Genomic DNA, 21,100 nt, shown 5'->3' on the forward strand with positions numbered 1-21,100 from the left:
TCACTCTCGAATACCTTGAGTCTAGAGAGTAGAGGTGACTGTGTACAAGAGTTCCTCAGATAGAAAAAAGCAAAGGAAACTAGAAAATGACCTATGCAGGGGTTCATTTTGGTCAGCATTCATCAAATACTCTCTAGGTTTCATGTTTTTTTTTTTTACTCTATTTCTCCCTGGAGGTTTTTCTCACTCGGCCTCTCGATGCAATTCTGCACCTCTACAAAGTGCATGGAGTCGATTAAGTGTTGTGAAGTGTGTTCGGTTTATGTGCTGATTGAAATAGCTCCTGACTGTGTGTGTCTTTGTGACAGTCCTCTGATCTGGTATCAGCTGCCTGTGGTTAGGTGTGGTGGATCTGTCATCATAGCAGCTCAATAACACTGACCTCAGGCCAGCGCTTCCAGGAAAAGCTGTCATCTGATCTTCAGGATCAGTTTTCCACTTTCTAGGTAGTCAGCCGTTCACAAAGAGGCATCTTTAACTAGTTTAGTAAGGCCACACAGTGTGTATGTGTAAGTGTGTGTGCATGAAAGAGAGCACCCAGAATGGCTTTGTTGTCTTTCTAAATAGCCGTCTCCTACCCTCTTACTCCTGTAGCAACCCAGGAGTGTAAAGTCCAATCTAACAAAATGATTTCCAGGCTATTTTCAGAGATGGAGATCATTATTCCTGGCTTGGTGTGAGCCTGCTGGCTAATGTAGGGATAGGTAATGGCACTGATAATGGACCTGTTGAGAGGTATGTTTCCCTCACCCCTCCCCTCCCCTCTGTTTTTCTCACACTTTTCTCCTATTGTCCAGCAGGTAGACAGCATGATGGATGGACGGGGCTCGGCTGTGTCCGTGTGCAAAGCCATGCTATCGTACACCCTGCCGTCAGTTGATAGCGCCTGTAAGCGTTTGTCGTGATCGATGCTGCTCAGCCCTGCTCCATCACTCAGCTTGACTGCCAGTGAAAAGCTTGGACACACTCAGAAACACAAGTAGACATAATGGTAGAGGGAAATTAGGGTGAATTGAGAGCCGGGAAGAAGGAGAGATTTTCTCTCCTTCTTTCTTCACCATGTTAACTTTCATTTTCTTACGGGTGGCAGCAGAGCGCGCCGCCAAATGTATGTGCTCATATGGGATTTTTAAGCCTACAAATGCACATAGACATCATGAATCATTTACAGTGAAAGCAGAGATGTGGGCAACAGTTAAACTGGTTCTGTCTTGATTTTCTATGTGTGTGTATGTGTGTGTGTGTCTGTCTGTCAGCCCTCATGTGGACTTGATAAGTTCCACTGACATTGTGTTTTCTCTTGGTGGTTGTTGAGTGTTCCAGTCTGGGAGCACTTGTGTGTTTCTCATTGGTTGGTGAGCTGTAGATGATTAGAGTGGAGCCCATCCATGAAATCCCCTTTAGGTCGCATTGAAAAGAGACAGTTTGTGGACATGTGTGTATTATGAGAACGAGAGACAGAGGGTGTTATGCTAGCTGTATTTTTCAACATCAGAATAAATCGCAAACCCTCTCCAGATGCGTCCACATGTCCCCCTTTTTCCTCTTTCAGCATGTGTAGACGGATAATACGTTAGAGAGTTAAATATATAAATGAGCAATCTGCTATGACAGTCCATGGGGTCTGTTGGAAATGAGATAATGCTGCTTGATGACTTATTTCCTGAAGTCCATATAAATAAATAGAGTAAGCGACACTGCAGAGGAAAGAGAAACTACAGTGAAGTGACATGCAGCTCTCCTCAAACATTTTCCCTGGCTGTTTGTACTAGTTTTGGTGGACTGGTGTTGACATTAGCTTTCAAAAGAAAAAAAGATCTACAAAGACAAACAGATGCTGTTGAATTATGCTGCATTCGGTATTAGCACAGTGTTTGTTTTTCATTAGGATTCTTTGTAGAGCCTATATTTAGTCCTAGAAGAGAGACGAAGAAGGAAAGAAAGACTCTCTCTCCTGGGTTTTTGTGTGAGAGTATTCCTAATGCAGCCTGTTTATTCCTCTCTTTATAAAAGCAGTTTCTCCTTCCCCGCGTATCAAGTCCTCCTCCCACTGAGCTCTATCCAGCTTTCTCCTCCTCTCTCATCTTCACCACAAAGGGACTAGAGCAACACCTTACACACCCTGCTCGCGTGTGCTATATATGTGTGTCTGTGCATGATAATTTGTGTGAACATGAATGAAGGATTTTATTTTCAAGACTGTGTTTTGACCTCCGGATGATAATGGTAATCATGATGATGATAGTGGTGGTGGTGTCTGGCTCAGATTGCTACTGACTACTGAATGGATGTGCTTTAGCCTCAGACCCAAACATGGAGGATAGACAGGAGAGAGAGAGTGAAGGGGAGACTAGAAGGCATGTTTATCATTTATTTAGCGTGAAAGAAAGCAAAATGTGAAGGTGTGGAGAGAAGGATGAGAAGGGGAGGGGGGCATGAGGGTGAGAAGGAAGGCGCAGATACTCTTGACCGCACACAGAAACACTCAGTCACTCTCTCTGGGCCACACAAGCACACACACATGCACGCCTGTGTTTTGGCAAGCACCCAAAGGCCCTGCGGCCTCGATCCATACTCCTCACCTCCTTCTCTTTATGTTATCCCCCACTCTTAACACCTTCCCTCTTTTTTCATCTGCCTGACACTGCGGGTTCATTCTCTTCTACAGTTCTTTGCACCTCAGCCAACAATATGTCTACACCTAAATGCTGCATGTTAACATAACCGGGTATTTTTTTTCACTTTTAACAACTCAAGACCTCTTTAAAACTCAGTAACAGAGCTTAATCAAGTGACAATATCTACATCCTGACTCTCTCCCTCACCCTTTGATCCTCTCTATCCTTGCCTCCATCTTTCTCTGTCATTGCTTGTTTTTTGGAGCTTCTTCTCGATTGGCTGCATCTGCTGTAGAGTCTCCACTGTCAGGGCTAATTGAGCAGGAGGTTCCACTTCCACGCTAGGCCTGATCAAGCCATCATTTACTCCCTACTGTCCCTACTGAGAGACAAAGAGCGACAGAGGAGGGATCTCTCTTCCAGGACCGACAGACATGTAATAAGTCCTTTCGATGCAAAAACCCAATACTTATGAAAGGCATGTTGCGCTTTTATTTTATTGCTATTGTTCATGGATTTTTAGCAGTCACAACTTGAGAACTGAATGTTTTTCAAGCCTTAATTCAAGTCTTTAGGCGGGGAAGTCCACCACAAGTCCTCATTTTTGTGACAAGTCTTATGCTACCCCAAGACTAAACTTGATGGCTCTGCTCATAGATACATCTGTATCTCTCGCTCACCTTGAGTACAGGAGAGTTGTGGCATTCAGGACGCTAGAGTGACTATAGTGATAACAAAGGTTGGCTTGTAACCAAAAGATCACATTTTGATTTGACAGCAATAAGTAGCATAGTACATTGACCGCAATAAATATTTTGCATGTCCTGGTTGGTTTCTTTATTTGAATCTATTGCTGCTTTATTTGGAGTTGTATCTTGAGTCATTTGTTGGTGCACTTTCATGTTGAGCCACTTCTTTCTGAAGGCTCACAGTTTGTGTGTGTGGTTGTTTATGTTAGTGTGTCTATTTGTGGGTTTTTACCATGAAGGAAGAAAGTAGTTAGCAGTTAGTGGCAGCACACTGCCATTCTTTTAACAGCCCTCACACACCTCATTAACTCTCTTAATGAGTAAGTAATCAGACACATTCCCTCGTTCTCTTGCTCTGTCTTTTCCTCTCCTTTAAATGGAGGAATAAAATTAAGAGCATTTGGCACAGATAAACATTTTCTTATCACGCAATCGAGTTGAGAAATCAAGAAAACAAACACTCTATTTGAGATACACACATGCTATAATGAATGTACTGCAATTGGCACATGTGCAAGCACCACTTTTCAGGGTTAGTCATTATTTGTCAGAATGAAATCTAATCACAAATGGTGGTGAAAGACATGGATTTCTTTAGTTTGACTGCACTTTTTGGGTCATTTTCTATATGTTCACCATCCATATTGAAATGCCAAAGTGCTACAAGATAACCTGTTGAGCATTAGTGTCTCACTTTTGCCTGCAGTTCAGTGCCAGGTCACATGACAGGTATGATAGTATTTGGCCAATCCATACAGCAGTGTAAAACCAGAACTTCAAATTTCCCTCCTTTGGTGTTTTTAAGAACTGTTTTTGAAGAAAAATCTGCCTGAGTCTGCCAAAAGCTTTGTGGACATGGTCTCTCTAAATGTACACGTAAAACCAGAGTTTGTTTACAAGAGAACTGCACACAAAGACAGAGAGAAGGAGAATAAAGAAGGTAACAGTGAACAGTAAGTGTTGAAGGACAGAACATACTGCAGAGTGGAGATTTCCACATAAATCCTTACATGGCAGTGTGTATTTCCCCTATGTGAAACCTGTAAAACCAAGGCATCAGAACATGAGATAATCCCATCTGATTTATGAACCTCTTTGTCAACTGCTGTTGTCAACCAAGTGTGGAGACAGAGGTTATGAAATCTTTAAGATATGAAAGAGGCTGTGTTCTCAATGTAGACATTTCTGCGCATGTGCCCATGTGCATGTTTTCATTTATGCAACAGAAGTTGTATATTAAATTACCCACAGACTCCCACACAGTGGAGCCTAAAGCCCTGAAGCTTTCATCTAGAAAAGTATGTCTCATTTTGCATCCACCTGCAGAAATAAACATTAAAGAAATATAATCTGTGATTAACATGGGAATAAAAAAACTATGCTAATCCCTTTACTCTGCTTTTTTGATTGTTGGGATTAACGTCCCAATTGGTTATGCAGCCACAGTAGGTCTTTGTGTCATGCAGAAGAGAGTTGTGTACAGTATTAGTGCAGTCTACTGAGATAGAGATCAGAGGTTAATGATGTGAATCAGACAGGAACCAGACATTACCTTCAGCGTACAGCTAATCTCTAGACCAGGCGCCTTGAGCTATGTCTGATAACATTGCTAATTATACCAGATATAGACTTAGCAGGGATTCTTGTAAACAGGCATATCAGTGGCTGAGTTTATTGTCAGAGCACTTTACAGTGACTAAACAATACCATTGTTTGAGGTCTAGTATAACTGAAACTTTACTAATTCTGACCGCAGCGTGTGACTGGAGACTGGAGTTCATACAGCAAAGGCACACCTGAAAACATGTGTGTTACCTCATCATTAGGGCTACAATGGGAATGAACTGTGAGCAACATCACCTAAGGAGAGCCAGGCTACATTAATGAACTAACTGCCCACCTCGAGGTATGTAGTGCATTAAGGTAAATCTATACCAGGTCTTGGCTGTTTGAACACTGGCATAGCCACACTCACTTTTGCTCACTCAGGCATTGGTTCACACACCTGTAATGAAAAAGGACTGGTAGGCATGCTGTGTGCAGGAAATAAGGAAACAAAAAGTTGCACGTATGACATCATTACAGCACTCTGTGAGATGCCTGGGGGCCTTGACTGGGGCTGGAGGCCGCAGCCATGCCTCGGGATAGTCTACATAGCATTGTAATGAGTGTATGGAAGGAGTCTGGGCAGTGGAGAGAGCGGCGTGGTTCTGACGGTTTCCATGAATCCTTTTAGGCTGAACAGTGCTGTGCAAGTGGAGTGATGTCTGGAGGTTATGACCTGTGCTTCTGCTTCTGATGCTTAACTGTGTCTGCTTCTGTTATACTTCACAATCTGATGACCCCACAGACCCTGAGGTTAGCTGAAGTAATACACAGACACAGACATTTTTGTTAGTGTGTATTGGCCGGGCACACCACGGAAGAACAGTCTGAGATAGAAACAAGCAGGGAAAAAGGAAGGAACATTTTTCTTGTGTTATTTCTCGCCATGCTGGTTTGATTGTTAACTCCAGATTTAGTTTTCTTTATATGTTTGGGACGCTTTTCAAGTGAAGCACTGTGGTGGTATTTGTCAAAGGGCTGTAACATTAGATTTACTGTCATGACTTAGCGATGGAGACCATGGTGGCCAATATCCCTCTTTGTGGTGACTGTTCTCACATAATCATGTCTGTTTTCGAAGGGATCAGTGCTTCCCTGAAAATCTGCTTCCAAATTAATCAGAAATGTCAAATATCTCGGAGCCAACACAGTCAGGGCTGAGCTTAGAAAATACCAGTGAGGGGCAACCACAGACTATGTAAAATACAGCATGGTCTCCCACAGAAATGTCCTGTTTGCCGTTTTAAGAATGTGTAAATGCAGAAATGTAGCGTTGCTAAATTTAATATCGCTCTGGCTCCCGTAGGAGTTGAACCCGTCGATAAATCCTTAAAGGACACAGAAGACTGCAGACTCCAAACCATGACCGCTGTGATTATTCTGTTAGATGTGACAGTGGAGACAAAGACCCAGGCAGAGGGAGAAAGGCAATTCGAGTAAATGAGAGAAAGGCAGTGTTTCTGGCACGACAGATAGCATCTTTTAGGGTTGTCATTGGGCTTTTTTTGGGGCACACATTGTCCCAGAACAGACCTACAGTTATAAAGCGACCTCCCACAACCTCAGCATCTAATCCAATCAAACAGCACCATAAGTGGAAGCGTATAGATCACTCCAGCCAATCGTGTTATAGCGTGCTAACAGGATTATGGGGGTTTTAGTGTGCGGATTCCACCCCAGAGCTTTCATTTTACTACTTACACACATAGCATTGTATTCATATTGTCAGAGCCTTCCTGCCTCATCTTGCATTCTAGCTTCTCATGCCTGTCTCTGTCTTTCTTCCTCTCCTTGCACCTATAAAGCAGCCTCTGGCACTCTTACATTGCTGTCCTAGCATAGCAGTCTGTTCTCGTTTCTTACCGTTACCTGGGAGCAAACACACACATTTAGACGCGCACATACAGAAAGACATACCACACACCTCCCAGATGTCCGGAGGGAGAAGTCATTAACAGCGTGTCTGCAGTTCAGCGCTACAGCGTGTGTGTTGGTGTGTTTGTTGCAGGGAGGTGAGGAGAAGGTGAGAGGACTAATTAGTCATCAGATGGAGTGCAGGGCCAGGTAGACCAAAAGCATTCCTCTCTCATGGAGCCGCCTTGATAAGAGGCACCAATATAGCCTGGGTGCCAGACTGACTCAGCTTTCAACTCTGCACTCAGGCTGTTTTGCCAAGAGAACAACAAAGAAGCTGGAGGGAGCACAACTGTTCTGGCTCCCATGCTCCCTTGCAAAGAGACATGAAGCTGGTTTGATGTTTAGGATATGATCCTGCAAAATATGGTCGACTGGCAGAATAGATGGATTACTGTTGTGTAATTGACTAAATTGCCTGCAGTTAACAGTTAACCTAATATCTTGGTGAAAGCAGATGTTACTCAGATCTGCTGAGGAAATTAAACTCAAAAACCTCAGATGATTAAATTAGAATGTGCCATTAGATGGAATATTTATGTCCTCTATGAATACAAGCCAGTGAAGTGTGTGTTTCATTTGCACATCGGTACGCGCATTGGTCGCATTTGTGTTTGTTGAGAATAGCAGTCAGATAAAGCCGATGTCTATACAGCTGGAATGTGATGTAAATTAAGCTAATTAGACTGCTTCTTCATCAGTTTATTCAAGGTGTAAAGGGACTCATTTTATGGCCACTCGGTGTTATGTCATGTTAAATACACAGTCATCTTTTAACAGGATGAAACTGTAAAGATGAGGCAAGATACAGCAAGTCACAGTTGACCACCAACGTACAGCTCGAGCTCTATAGGACCATTCACGATTCATTCATGTCCCATGAATTGCTGAACTATGCATGTTCAAGCAAAATGCACCATTTAATTTTGGTTCAACAGTGACCTTTGGTTTAATACATTCAACAACAAAAAAGTAAACACACAAATTCCATATTTAATTGTGGTGTATTTGCAGTAGCCTTTTAATTTCTGCTCCACCAAAAGGGCACAACCACCCATTCATTAGATCGATTGCACAACACAACCGCTGTGGTGTGTTTTGCCCTCTTGTTTGTACCCCGTTAAAAACAATGTCTGGGCAATTTTTATTCGGAGGAAAACTCTGGAAAGGATGACCGAATGGGGACAATATGTGAGAGTGATATGTCGTGAGAGTCTCGGGAACTCCTTTTAACATTACCCCATGGGGTTTTATAAGTGTGGATGCTTGTGTGCGCATCGTGGGATTGCGTGCTGTGGTGCACATGCACATTAAATGAGTAGGATTCATCAAAGTCTCATGCAGCACAGTTGTGTTGTGTAGTATTATAGATTCTGGTGTTGTGCTCGGGCCTCTCTATGGGCAACGATAAGTACTCTGTTTACGTCTGTCTGAGCTGTGGAAGCCCTCCCTGTGTGCGTGTGTGTGTATTTCAAGACAGGCCCTACAGTTTCCCAGTGTAGTGTGTATGTGTGTGTGTGTAGAAGAGGGGCAGAACCTTTCTGAATAAGGTTAGCTCACCATTTAAACGGCAGACAAAAGACTCTGCTAATTAAAACTATGGCTACTTGTGTTTCACTCACTCTCCTTCCCTCCTCTCCTCTCTGACCCTCCCCTCTGCTCTCTCAGTCTCTTACTTTCCACACACATGCACTTTTCAAATGCCCAATTTGTACCCAGCGTTAAGCGCTGAACACACACACACACAGTTTAATACTAAACGATAACGTTCTTTGTGTGGTGACTTCCCTAATGAATCCACCCCACATGCTCAGTGAGGACCCCTCATTGGTTGCTGTCCTGCTGCCCGTTTGTTAGGTCTGTGTGTGCAGGCAGCGAGATGGACACCTCACACCGGAGCACAGAACAAATTATAGCATGAGTGAACACTGAATAATACAGCCACTATAAAATAACCACTCCACTGTGAGTAGAGCTCTCCATGCAGTACCACACCTCGGGGTTTTGGCACACATTAGAAAGAAAAAAAAAATCCCCCCTTAGCTTTCTGTTCTGCACCAATGAGTGTGGTAAAAGAAAGAGTGACATTGAATAGAGCGTGAATCCTACTGGTTGAAAAGCATGCTTTAAACACTGTGAGTCAAGCGTTTACAGAGGAAATTATTTAAACAAGTTAATATGGTTGCCAATAATGTGTTTTATTGTACTCTTTTTTTTTTTTTATTAAACCCACACCCTGCTAAAGCGACCAAACAAAGCAATCCTCAATGATATTTGGTTATGTGCAACTAATATCCACTCATTGTTGTCTTCACAGAGATCTGAGCGAGAACTTCATCCAGTCCATCCCCAGAAAAGCTTTCAGAGGAGCTACAGACATCAAGAACCTGTGAGTACTTCGCCCCTTCTTCCAGCAGGGATTGATGTACTTAAGGCTGCAAAGATTGTTTGCATTGAATCATTATGTCTATAGAATGCCAGCAAATAGCAAAAACATTGATAATGATTAAATAAATCTCAGAGTCAGACATATTTATCAAAGCATTGAAAGCTGCTCATTCTCAACACAATATAATTCCAGCATCTTAACATTTTTTTTTTGTTTAGCTGGTTGAGTTAATGGTCCTTATGTGCTTAATGATGTGTGTATGTATGTTCAGAGGTTAGCATATCATTGTGACTGAGTTGACTAACTACCATGCACATACACACGCAGCTCTCCAAAGATGCCTTGTAACAACTGGGATTTACTTGACCAGCGTATATGCACATTCACACACAGATTTATGAGGCGTATTGATGCAGATAAACAATCAGCAAAGTCACTCTCAGGGGTTACATGAGCCGAGAGGACTAGACCAGTATCGATTTACCATAGTCCATCAGTGTACTGCTTACTGTATCAATGATTACAACTACCCCACGGGGAGAAAGAAAGATTGTGTGTGCGTGTGTGTGCGTGTGAGTCTTGTATAACACTCTCTCCTGTGTGCTCTGCAGTCAGCTGGATAAAAACCACATCAGCTGTATCGAGGATGGCGCCTTCAGAGCGTTGAGAGGCTTGGAAGTGTTGTAAGTATCTGAAGTGATGTTATTCAATCAGCCCCACCCTGTATCATTCCATTAAAGCACTTAGTTAAATGAAGACATTGTTTTGCCCTGATACTAACCATAACTAGTACATATATATAGTGCAGGCCTTTAATTAGTATGGCCTTGCTTAATATGCCAAAATACCCCCGGTGGGCCTCGTGAGGGGGCCTGCATCATGGAGACCAAGCTCCATTAACTCATTGTTCCACACAGTTGACAGCAGTGTTCCCCTCCATCACATTAACACCCCCACCCCACTCCTCCACCACATCTACACCCAATCCCAGCTCTGGGTGGGCCATCTGACGAGGGGGCTCCTGCCATCCTGATCAAAAATCCCATTCAAGTGGGCATTCCATGCTGGATTTTTGAACATTCAATTAATCATTCCTTGTCAAAAATCATAATCACAGGCCTTTGTTAGAGCTCTCCACCTGAAACAATGTAGACTAACAGTGCAGGTCGGGGGACAAAGGAAGTTTGACAGCCTTGTTATTTTTATGTTGAAAGACTGTGATGTGCATGTGTGTTTGTGAGGTTTTTTTTTTTCTTCTTTTTTTTGAGGGGGTGGGGAGACAAAAAAAGCCATTAAAGGCTGCTTTCATGGCATGGATGGATTGCAGATGTAGTGATAGGGTTGTCATAATGGTGTAAGAGGGGATGGGGGGGTTGTTTTGATGGGGTCTGTATATATGGGTTTTATGGGGGAGGAGGACAGGTTGTGTTAAAAGGGGGAGCAGGTTGAAATATGGTAAAGGGTTATTATGCTGATTGAAATGACCTGATTCTCTCGCTGCAGCTGATGCCCAGGATTCGAGGAAAAACGTGTGTGTGTGTGTGTGTGTGTGTGTGTGTGTGTGTGTGTGTGTGTGTGTGTGTGTGTGTGTGTGTGTGTGTTGTATTGTATGTCTCTAGAACTACAAGTAGCTTGTGATCATGCCTGCATGCTTGTATGTGCATGCATGCACTACTGTACGTGTGCGTGGGAGGTGTGAGGGCTTCCCATCTGCGTGGAATGATGTGTTATATTCCCAGCAGGATGGCACAAAGAGAGAAAAGAGAGGGAGGATAGATCTAAAAACATGGAGCGGAAGAGTACACAACAAAACTCTTTTTTAAGTATACATTTTTTGTTAAAAATGGCTGCACTGACAATGTGACTTTGTTCGCTTCTTTTCTTCTCACAGAACGCTGAACAACAACAACATCAGCAGCATCCCTGTTTCCAGCTTCAATCACATGCCCAAACTACGAACCTTGTAAGTCACACCTATCCCACTACAATGCTATATGTTTCTGGGTGTATGCTTTAAAATAATGTTCCACATGCATGCAGGCACAGTAGAGAAAGTGCATCTGATCTCAATGGGAGTAGATAGGTTCTGTCATTCCAGGCAGTGTCAGGAGGCTACTATACCCACAGATCACCACAGAAGAGTCTGTAGCAAAGCCAGGGGCCATTACCCCCTCTACCCAAAGCACACACAACAACAACTGGCCCAGATAGACACAAATAGCCCTCAAACCCTATTGTGTATTGTGCATCGTGTGTGATAACTAAATCTGAAATTATGTACAAATTAAAATTTATGCCTGCTGAAACTCTCAGAGCCGTGACTCCACTGTTCCTGTGGTGGCTTTTTGGGTTTCCTTGCTCCCAGTGGGGTTTCATTTTATAACTTTTCTGTTTGTGTGTACTGCATGTGTTGGTGCACATGGGTTTGGAAGTTAGTATACGTGCTCCAGAGGTCCACCGCACCAGAGCGAGAGTTATTCTGGATAGGCACAACATTCCAGGAATGCCGTGTTTGGAGCACTGGGTTTAGAAAAGTCCTCTTTAGTGTCCTTCCTTTAGAATGTGCCATTTACAGTCATCCATGTAGCATATCATTTAGTGTGTTTTGCCACAGTGGTTGGATGTGATGAGCTCTAAGAAAGAATAGACACTTTATGCTATTTGTGTCTTCAGCTGCTGTCAAATCAGCTTGCAAAAAAAAAAAGCAGAGAAGATCTTCAAATAAGTCGATGTTTCATTTTCTCTCTCTTTTTAACAGCCGTCTCCACTCCAACAATCTCCACTGTGACTGTCACCTGGCCTGGTTGGCCCAGTGGCTCAGACAGAGACCTACAATTGGCCTATTCACCCAGTGTACTGCCCCATCTGAGCTCAGAGGTCTCAATGTGGCAGAGGTACAGAAACACGAATTCAGCTGCTCAGGTAAAACTTCCAGAGTTACTTACACATACCTTTACAAGCAAAATACCACAAGAACATTGCATTTCATATAGTACATTGTTTATTTAATCTACATCAGTGCACCACCATGATGTGCATGTTGTGTGGATAGGGCTAGCTGATCTCAAAAAGGGATACATTTACAATCTTTTTGTTGCACACTTTTATTCTACTTTGATCAAATCATTCATGCCAAAAAGTCTGCCCTAGCTAGTAGATCTCTTTCCACACCCACTGTGTTTTTGTGTCAGATTATTCACCTGGCAGCCACCTGACAGCTCCTCTGCCCCTGGGCAACCCCACAGCTCTCTTCTGGCCCTTTCATGTGTCTCCAGCTTTCAGGAGCTGGCAGTGGTGCCAGGAAATTGCCCGACATATATAAAACACACAGCTGCCCCCGTTGACAGTAGTACCCCTCTCCTCAGTTGTCATTATTCATGGATTCTCACCTCCTTGCACACGGATTATTGTGGCTTTGAACTCTGTTCTACTATGTGTGTGTGTGTGTAAGAGCGAGAGCATGTGCATGAGGGCGTGGCATGACGTGCACTGGGGTTATCATATCAGGACAATGGAAAAACAGCATGAGAACCCTCACTCCCCACAAGGCCATCTCACTATAACACCAGCTGCGAGGAGTGTTTGTGTCTGCGTTTGTGTGTGTTTGTGGGTGTGTTTCCCCCTTTCTCTCTCCATGGGTTGTGATTTTTACGCAGCCATACGGCGTGACAGCACAGATCATTAACTATTCATCGCCCAGGGAAAGAGACTCAAAGCGTGGGAGTGTAACGATTCCAGATATGAAAAGGGAGCAGGGGGTGTCAGAGAAACTTTGGGGTCCAGAAAGTTGAGGTTTTGCATGATGGGGGGTTGCAGTTCATGTCTGTAGCATAATTGGTTCTCTGTGAGTGTAACGAATGGTCATTCACACTTTTTGGGCAAGACAAACAACAGGATGAACACATTAACTACCAGTAGTATTTCAGCTCCCCTGTGCAAGAATACACAGTCATGCATTTACGCAAACATTTGCACATACACACATACACACTCACACACAAACACATACACCCAGTTTCTTCTTGAGTGGATGAGTGACCAGAAGTTGAACTCCCTGTGAAGGACTCATTAGGGACTTGCTTGCTGGCACACACACACACACACACATGCTTTTCTTGTATTTTCAATGTTCAGCGCTGTGTGTGTATACACAGTTTGTGCTGTGACCAGGCCAGGACACCTGCGGGGGATTTGGGGCGGGGTGGCGCTGTGTTGGAAGAGAGGAAGAGGGAGAAGAGAGGCATGTTGTTGTTGTGAGAGGCAGAAGGGAAAAAAAGGGGGTACAGCATATAACTAGTTGTTGCAAAATTCTGCAGCGCTCTCAGTATCATGACTCACTGACAATCGCTCCCAGTGTTCGGCTGGAAAGCGTCACAAAATTGTAAATATTGGTCGGTAATGAGCAGAATAATACATTTACTGCTTCACTTCAAGGAATAATATCACACTTTCCAGTAGGTCAGTTGTTATCAAACTCTTTTAAAAATCACATTAAAGTTAAACAATCCAAAACCGGAATCTATGGCTCATTATTTCCAGTTTTTAAAAAGCAATGAATTTTAACTATGTTTTCATAATCAATAATTAAAAAATAGGAGAATAACAGATACTAAAAAAAACAAAAACTACTGAATCTGCGGGTGAAAATTGGATTTTAAAAATAAACATTTTCAGTGCAAACACTTTGTTGAACCAATTTACTTTTACTTTTTAATTACTTTGAGGGACTCTGGTGCATGACCAGCAGCTCATTTGTGTTTCTCCACATTTTTGTCTTCACTTTCTATTACCAGAAGCATTTTCTAAGCTATTCTCATCACAAAACAATCTTGTTTACTTTAAACAGGTGCACAGCAGGAAACACAACTGTTTTTGAGCGCCCGAGGCAAAAATCTGTTTGCTGCTGCTCCTTTAAAATAAAGCAATAAAAAATTATGGATCTTAACTATATGCAGGAACATACCCATTTTCATCTTAATTAGTCATCATCCTCTGACTCTATTTTAGATTACAGAGGTTTAAGTTCATCTGAATAGTTCATCTGAATGATTTTATTGAGCAAAACATTTACAAGTAGACCCTGTGATCATTTACAAGAGAGGGAACTAAAAAGTTGGAAGTTTTGAATGTAACGCAGGCTACTGGTGCCAGTTTTGGGTTATTTGACAGAAAATTAATGACTATTGCACTGAATTACTGCTCCCAAGGAATAATAAATGAAGTAAAAATATTATGTTTGAAATGAGCAATGAGCTATAAATTGCTTGAGGGGTGGAATAAAATACAATTCCTGTAGTTGGAAATAGGGAAGAAATGACTGTATAAGGAGGGAAAAGGGGGAGAGAACTGGTGAACTCGAATGTTGTGCTGAAAGGGAACTTCAGAGAAGAGACAAATGGGGAAGAAGCCAGTGATAACATTACATTTTGAAACGATGAGAGAAATGAGGTGGAGTGAGGTTAAATATAAAACCTTGCAAGCAAATGTACAGGAGGTAATGGGTTGAAGTGCCAGTCAATGGCAGAGATGATGGACTGGAGAGGTTGGAAATGAGCATGCTCAGACAAGTGGGAGAGAAGAGAGAGGAGAAGAAGAAGACAGAGAAACAAAGGGAGACAAAGGTGAAAGCCAATAAAACAAGGGAAGTGGGACGGGAATAGAGCGGTGGAGACGGCGGATGTGAAAGAGATGATGGGGAAAACAGAACTAGTAAGAACAGGGGATGAGCGTACATCAAACAGCTTCACCTCAAGTATACCTGTCAGAGAGCTGTCATTGTTAAGGCCGCTCCAGCTGTGCTCTGCACTCTCCCTGATCCCAGGCCTGTCAAATATGCCATGTTAGATCAGAAGGGAGTTCTGCTCTGCCCTACACCTGATCCCAGATCTGTCAAATCTCTGCCATCCCAGATCACAGGCCCTCAGATCACGCGGGATTAGCGACTGTGTGAATTGTGTGTTGATTCACACTTCTCGATCTTATTTGTCTTGTTTACCTGATTCAGCCTTGTATCTGAGTAGTTGATTATGATTGGCCAGATACATAAAGCCTGACCTTAAACATTGCTTATTAGCTAAATGGCCTTAGAGCTAGCGCCTGTAATTCCACAATTCCATTGTGAAGCATGATGTTTGGCAGCAAACTTTCAGTGGAGTAGAGTTTTGAGCACCGTGCTCTCTCTATCACTGACTTTCACCATCACTCACTCTGTCTTCCTCTCCCCGAATCTCTATTCCCCCTTCACTCTCTCTCTCCAACATTAGCTGAGCGATAGATAGGAAGATAATCAAATATTCATGGTTTGAAACTCGGATTAGTAATGCTGTGTAAATGAGGCCATTTAAAAGTCTGTTTTATTCATTTTATCTGGGTTAGGCTTACATACACACATCTTGTACACACATACACACACACACACACACACACACACACCAAACACATTCGTACTGGCAGTGCAAGCGCCCGCTCTTCACCACATCGTTGACAGTGCCGGAGCTATTTGAACAGGTATCTAGAGACAGCGTGATGGGTTGTGTGCTCTGTATGCAAATTGAAAAGTTGAAGTGTTTCAGAACAAATGGAAGTGAAGAGGTGGGGGTTGTAAAGCTGAATGTGCAGAATGGCAAGAATTCCACCCAGAGAACGCAGACTCAGGAGGAAAATTTGCGGAGAGATCAATGGATGTTATTGGGAGGCCTTCAATCACCGCCCCGACTCTATTATTCATGTCTTTCTTCTCTTCTCAATATACGGTGGCATTTCTTTGATAGATAACCTAGTTTCTTGCCCATTGATTCTCAAGGATGTACGGATTTACAATAAAGTCAAGTGCGGGGTGTTTCATTTCTTTTTCTCAATGTCAAAAGCATCCCTGAGAATCTGTGTTCATTTGCAATTCAGCTTATAAAGCACAAAGCACTGGTGACATGAACAGCAGCAAAACAGGTTAAGCTCCACATGTGTGCAAGAGCTGCTCTGTGTCACAGCACAAATCCTTCAGCAAACAATCTGACCCTGTAATCCTGCTTTAAGTCGTGCTGCTCTCACTGAAACCAAATTCATCTGTGCTCTCTCACCTGCAGAGGCCAGATCTTCCTCTCTTCCTCCTGGTTCATCCCTCATGTTTTTCTCTCCTCTTCTTGTCTCTGCAGGTCAGCAGGAGTCGTCCGGCCTGCAGCCGTGCAGCACAGGTGGAGGCTCCTGTCCAGCCATGTGTACTTGCAGTAACAACATTGTGGACTGTCGAGGGAAAGGTCTTACTGCCATTCCAGCCAACCTTCCAGACAGCATGGCCGAGATGTGAGCACAACACCCGCTGGCTTTAACAGACACCCAGTTAAATATTCCTTAAAGGCCAATTTAGTACAAATAGTTCACAGTCACATTTACCCCAGTGATGTATAGATTAAATTAATAATCCTTCCGCCATCCTCTCCTCTGAAGAGAGCAAATCCTAATATGTAATCATAAATAGATGATGCTATATGTGTGAATATACATATGGAGAAAATGCATCATCCATGAGCAGTTGCTTAAATATTGCAGTCAGGATATGAGATGTGATAAAATATAGTGAAGGAAAGTGTACAGGGCATGTCCAGGCCCCTAAAAAGAACAAATTTTTCAATACGTACTGCAATCAGCATTATTTCCAACTTATTTTATCAAGCTTTAAGTGTGAAGGAGCTCTACATGATTATCACAGAAGTGTTGATTTAGCTCCTAAGTTCATTTTCTAAGTCTTTGCACATGAATTTGTCAGTGAAACAGTTTCCAGGGCAGACTTTATTACAGCTCCAACAAATCAGTGGAAAGAAGAAGCTATTTACTTAGTGAAGAAGAGTTATTTACTTGGTGCTGTCTTTTGCGATGTGTCTAAGAATGCAATACAACATCTGGCCCTACACTATAGTGTTGATTATATTGCAGCTTAACTATTAGAGAAAGAACAAAAAGGTAATTTCTTTCATCATGTAATGTCAAAACTCATCGTATTTAATTTCCCAAAAGGGTAATGTGAGAAATCAACATTCCCTTCATATTATTAGTTATATGCAGCTCAGTGTAGAAAAGGTTTTGGTCAGATTTGGTTCAACAGATGACCCTGATGAGAACTGGATGATTCTAGTCTGAGTTAATCTTATTTAGGAAGTTCAGATTCCTCAGCTCAGTACAAATTGATTCCCTCAGCAGCAGAGGGAAGTGATGGATTTCAGAATAATGCAGGGACATCCACAGCCACATTGTTCTTTGATGCATGGCACTGCAGGGCATTTGTGTGAGTGTGCACATTAAAGATACTGTATGCATGTGTTTCCATATCTATCTGTCTGTGTACACTCATGCAGGGCTGAGGCAGGCTGCAGGCTGAGAGGATTTAAACATGCATGTTTTATGTACATATGCTGTTCTAGCTCACTTTTCTCACTATGCATCACCTGGTAGCGAGACATCCATCCATCCATTTGCTCTACACTGAGACACACATGTAGACTTACAGCAGACTTAAAGGGGACCTATTATGCATGTTGCATTTTTCTGTTACTTCTATACTGTTATGATGTCGAAGAGCTATGTTAAAGATGGTCAAAGTTCCAAAACTTGAGGCTAACATATGTAGAAATGCTCCCTGCAAATCAAAAGCCAGGGTTTCAGCCTGCTCTGAACGTTTTGTTTGCAATGTTTTTTTCTATCGTGCCGACAAGTTGACATCAGATTGTTATGCATGCCCTTAAACAGCCGTCTGGTGCACAGTTTTGGTTGCTAGGATTGTTGTTAAGGTTGTTCCATGTGTTGTTTGTGTCATTCACTCGCATATTTTGGATTGGATTCTGGCTCAAATATGTACGGATATATTTGAGAAGTTGATATTTCGGGTTAAAGAAAAAGAAGTGAAATCCTACCACTATAGTTTGTTTCATGGTTTCTTTACGTAGCCTCCTGAGCGGCTGGAAGTCGGCTGTGACACAGCTTCTGGAAGCTAACCAATCAGAACAGAGTGGGCTCATTAGGAGGGTGGCCTTAAAGAGACAGTTAAAACGGCCTGTTTCAGACAGAGGTTGAGCTCAGGGGCTGCATAAAGATCCAGTATAAGATAAATAGGTACTTTTTTTAACTGTGAATCATGCAAAGCTTCTCTAATGGAGTCCCAGAATAAAAAAATATAGAGCTGGAAATGAGCATAACAGGTCCCCTTTAAACTGAGACTACATGCTCTTATCAGCTCAGATGGCTGTGAACCGCATGCGAGCGCTTTGCTAACATCCCTCCCTCAGTTTATCAGTCCTCCAACATCTGTCTGGGCATTAACTGTTTACGGCCCACATGCTATCAGCCTACTGTAATTCCCAGGAATGCAGGGCTAGACTCAAGGTAGTGCTTTAATGTTCTTTATCGGGGCTTTAATGCCCCTGGCAGAAATCTGCATGAAATGGTACAGCAACACTGTGATTTATGCACATTGAGAAAAAGGGAGGATGAAGGGAAAAAGCCAGCGGTTGCATTGCATGTCTTCCAAGGAGCATATGTGTAGTGAGGAGGACACAGCAAGTTTCTAGGTCTCCTCCTCCCTATGGGGTCTGTTTATAAATACCCGGCTAGCATGGAAGTCACAGATCCCATGTTCCCCAACAACCCTGACCCATTTCTAGTGCAGTGGTGTGCTAAATTTCCTAATTTGGACACGCAGTTCACACTTCTCTGTATGTTATTGTATAATGGAATGACCACCCAGGAAATACTACGATCATCATTTAAAAGTCATTTAAAAGACATCATACATCCTGCAGGTTAACTTTTGAGATGTAAATATTCAAACTCAGCACCAGCCTTGCATATCAGTTTTTTGCCATGTTTTATAGTTTGTAGACCTCTTAAGCATGCCCTCCAGCTGTAATGTTCCACAAGTGGAGGATCTCAGAGAGACAGTGATGTGATCTATGAGCCCAATAACCAGCAAGCAGCACTAATGGGAGAACAAGGAGGCGGCTGAAAGATAATTCAACCATGCAGGTTTTATAGACAGTAGATTCTCTCCACACAGCAGATGAGTAAAGACATTTTTAAAGTCTTCCTGCCCTTCACATCTAATTGGTACTTAACCGTGTCCTGCTAATAAACTCTACTATGTTCTGATTCATCTTTTACAAGACTGGGGTGAAACACTGGCTTATATCATGTGCATTCCTCCTGTCCTGCCCATCAGAGCCTTACCTTACAGGTTCTATTCCCAAAACGGACTTTTCTTCACTCATTCTCCTCCCCTCTCGATTTTTTTCTTCACTTTCTCTTTCCTGGCTTGCCAAAATCACCACAGGCGGGTTTGAGGAGGCAGAGCCACAGTGAAGGAATAAAAAGGGAGGGCAGGAGGGGGATTCCGCTCAAGAATTTGGTACAGCAGGTTTGATCTGTGCTTGAAGTTCATTATAAAATCAGTTTCAATTACAGCAAGGCGGGCTGCTGGGTATCAAGGCCAGCCTAATGCCTTGTTAATGAGGCACTCGGAAACTCACACACACACATACACTTTCTCGCACACGCAAACACACACATGCTGCTCTCATTACGTACAAATCGGAGAACTGCAACCTCCCTGCCCTGCTCTCCCCTAATGAATGCCAGTGTTGTGTTTATGGCTGTGGGGATGTGAGCTGGTTTCTGTACTCCTCTCTTGTGAGACCAGGCCCAGTTAGCCTAAACACTACCACAACAGATTATTATGCACCATAGTCTCTGTCTGCAATGACTGAACTCTGCCATAAAAATCCCCCCCTCCCTGCGCCTTTCATCTGCCGCTGCGGTCCTGCCATCCATTTCTGACTCACGCACGCACTGGCTGAATACCCAAAGGCATAATGTGTTTCCCCTTAATGAAAACCATGCTCAGACCTTAATGAAAAGGATGAAGACCATTGATTGGGCTGACACAAACACCAGCTCACAGACACACATAGACAGACACACATACAAATGTTCAGTCTGATAAATTGGATGGGAGCCATTGATTGTCCGTCTGAAGGCAACTCTGACAGATTGTTTCTTTTTTTCTCCGCCGATTGGACGGATCAGCCCCTTTGTTGATTGGAGGGATTTAGTTGCTTGCAAATATCGATCACTGAGGAGTGACAATTTGAAGGCTAAAAAGTTGTCAGACAGCATTGTGTGCCCTTGTCTGGCTTTGTCAGACAGGGTTTTCTTATTCACTGACACACATTGGAGTACCACAGCATGTAGGCATGCACGTACACAACGAGCTCTGAAACTGAAACACATGCAAACAGCAAGTAAAGTGCCAGACTGGTTTGGACCAGTCAGACCAACTGGTTGATGAGAGAAGGCGCTAAAGCCACTTGGCCCACCACGTTGCTGCATGGTGAGGGCAGAGGAACCACAGCGCTGTCACTCTGCTGTAAATCCACGGACACATTGGGACAGGCAGAGAAAAACAGACAGAGAGAACACGTCCACCACAGGAATCTGTGGTCTGGAATCACTGCTATCCTAAGAATGTCAATTGTGCTCTTATATCGCTCTATAAACAGAGGCCACTCCTTTAAAGGGGTAAGATTCTTGATTGAAAAATTTAGGAACTCAAAACTGTTAAGTGGCTGTGGTTCTTGTCTAACAAAACATTTACCCCCCATGAGTAGACATAAACATCGCATGCAGGAGGCCTAAGAGGCGCGTAGTAAATTTTAAATGGATCTAATAGAATAATTAAATCATGTGGAAATATTCCTGCCCCAAGTAATCAAATACTTTTAAGAGGGGGTTTTTAAATCTATCAACAACATTCTGTTTGCCAAGGGGTTTTGCAGATTTTTAAA

General features: G+C 42.9%; 1 protein-coding gene across 2 annotated transcripts in view; it reads left to right on the plus strand.

The window, feature by feature from the left end:
* Positions 1 to 21,100, plus strand: part of slit1a (slit homolog 1a (Drosophila)) — a 90,510-nt gene that overhangs the window by 41,888 nt on the left and 27,522 nt on the right. For both annotated transcript variants that reach the window (XM_067610073.1, XM_067610074.1), the window contains exons 5-9: positions 9,204 to 9,275; positions 9,887 to 9,958; positions 11,167 to 11,238; positions 12,034 to 12,197; positions 16,427 to 16,574. In XM_067610073.1, the coding sequence (XP_067466174.1) occupies positions 9,204 to 9,275; positions 9,887 to 9,958; positions 11,167 to 11,238; positions 12,034 to 12,197; positions 16,427 to 16,574 (528 nt within the window). The remainder of the gene's footprint in view (positions 1 to 9,203; positions 9,276 to 9,886; positions 9,959 to 11,166; positions 11,239 to 12,033; positions 12,198 to 16,426; positions 16,575 to 21,100) is intronic.

The sequence above is a fragment of the Thunnus thynnus genome, chromosome 14 (assembly GCF_963924715.1).
Source record: "Thunnus thynnus chromosome 14, fThuThy2.1, whole genome shotgun sequence".
NCBI classification, from domain to species: Eukaryota; Metazoa; Chordata; class Actinopteri; order Scombriformes; family Scombridae; genus Thunnus; species Thunnus thynnus.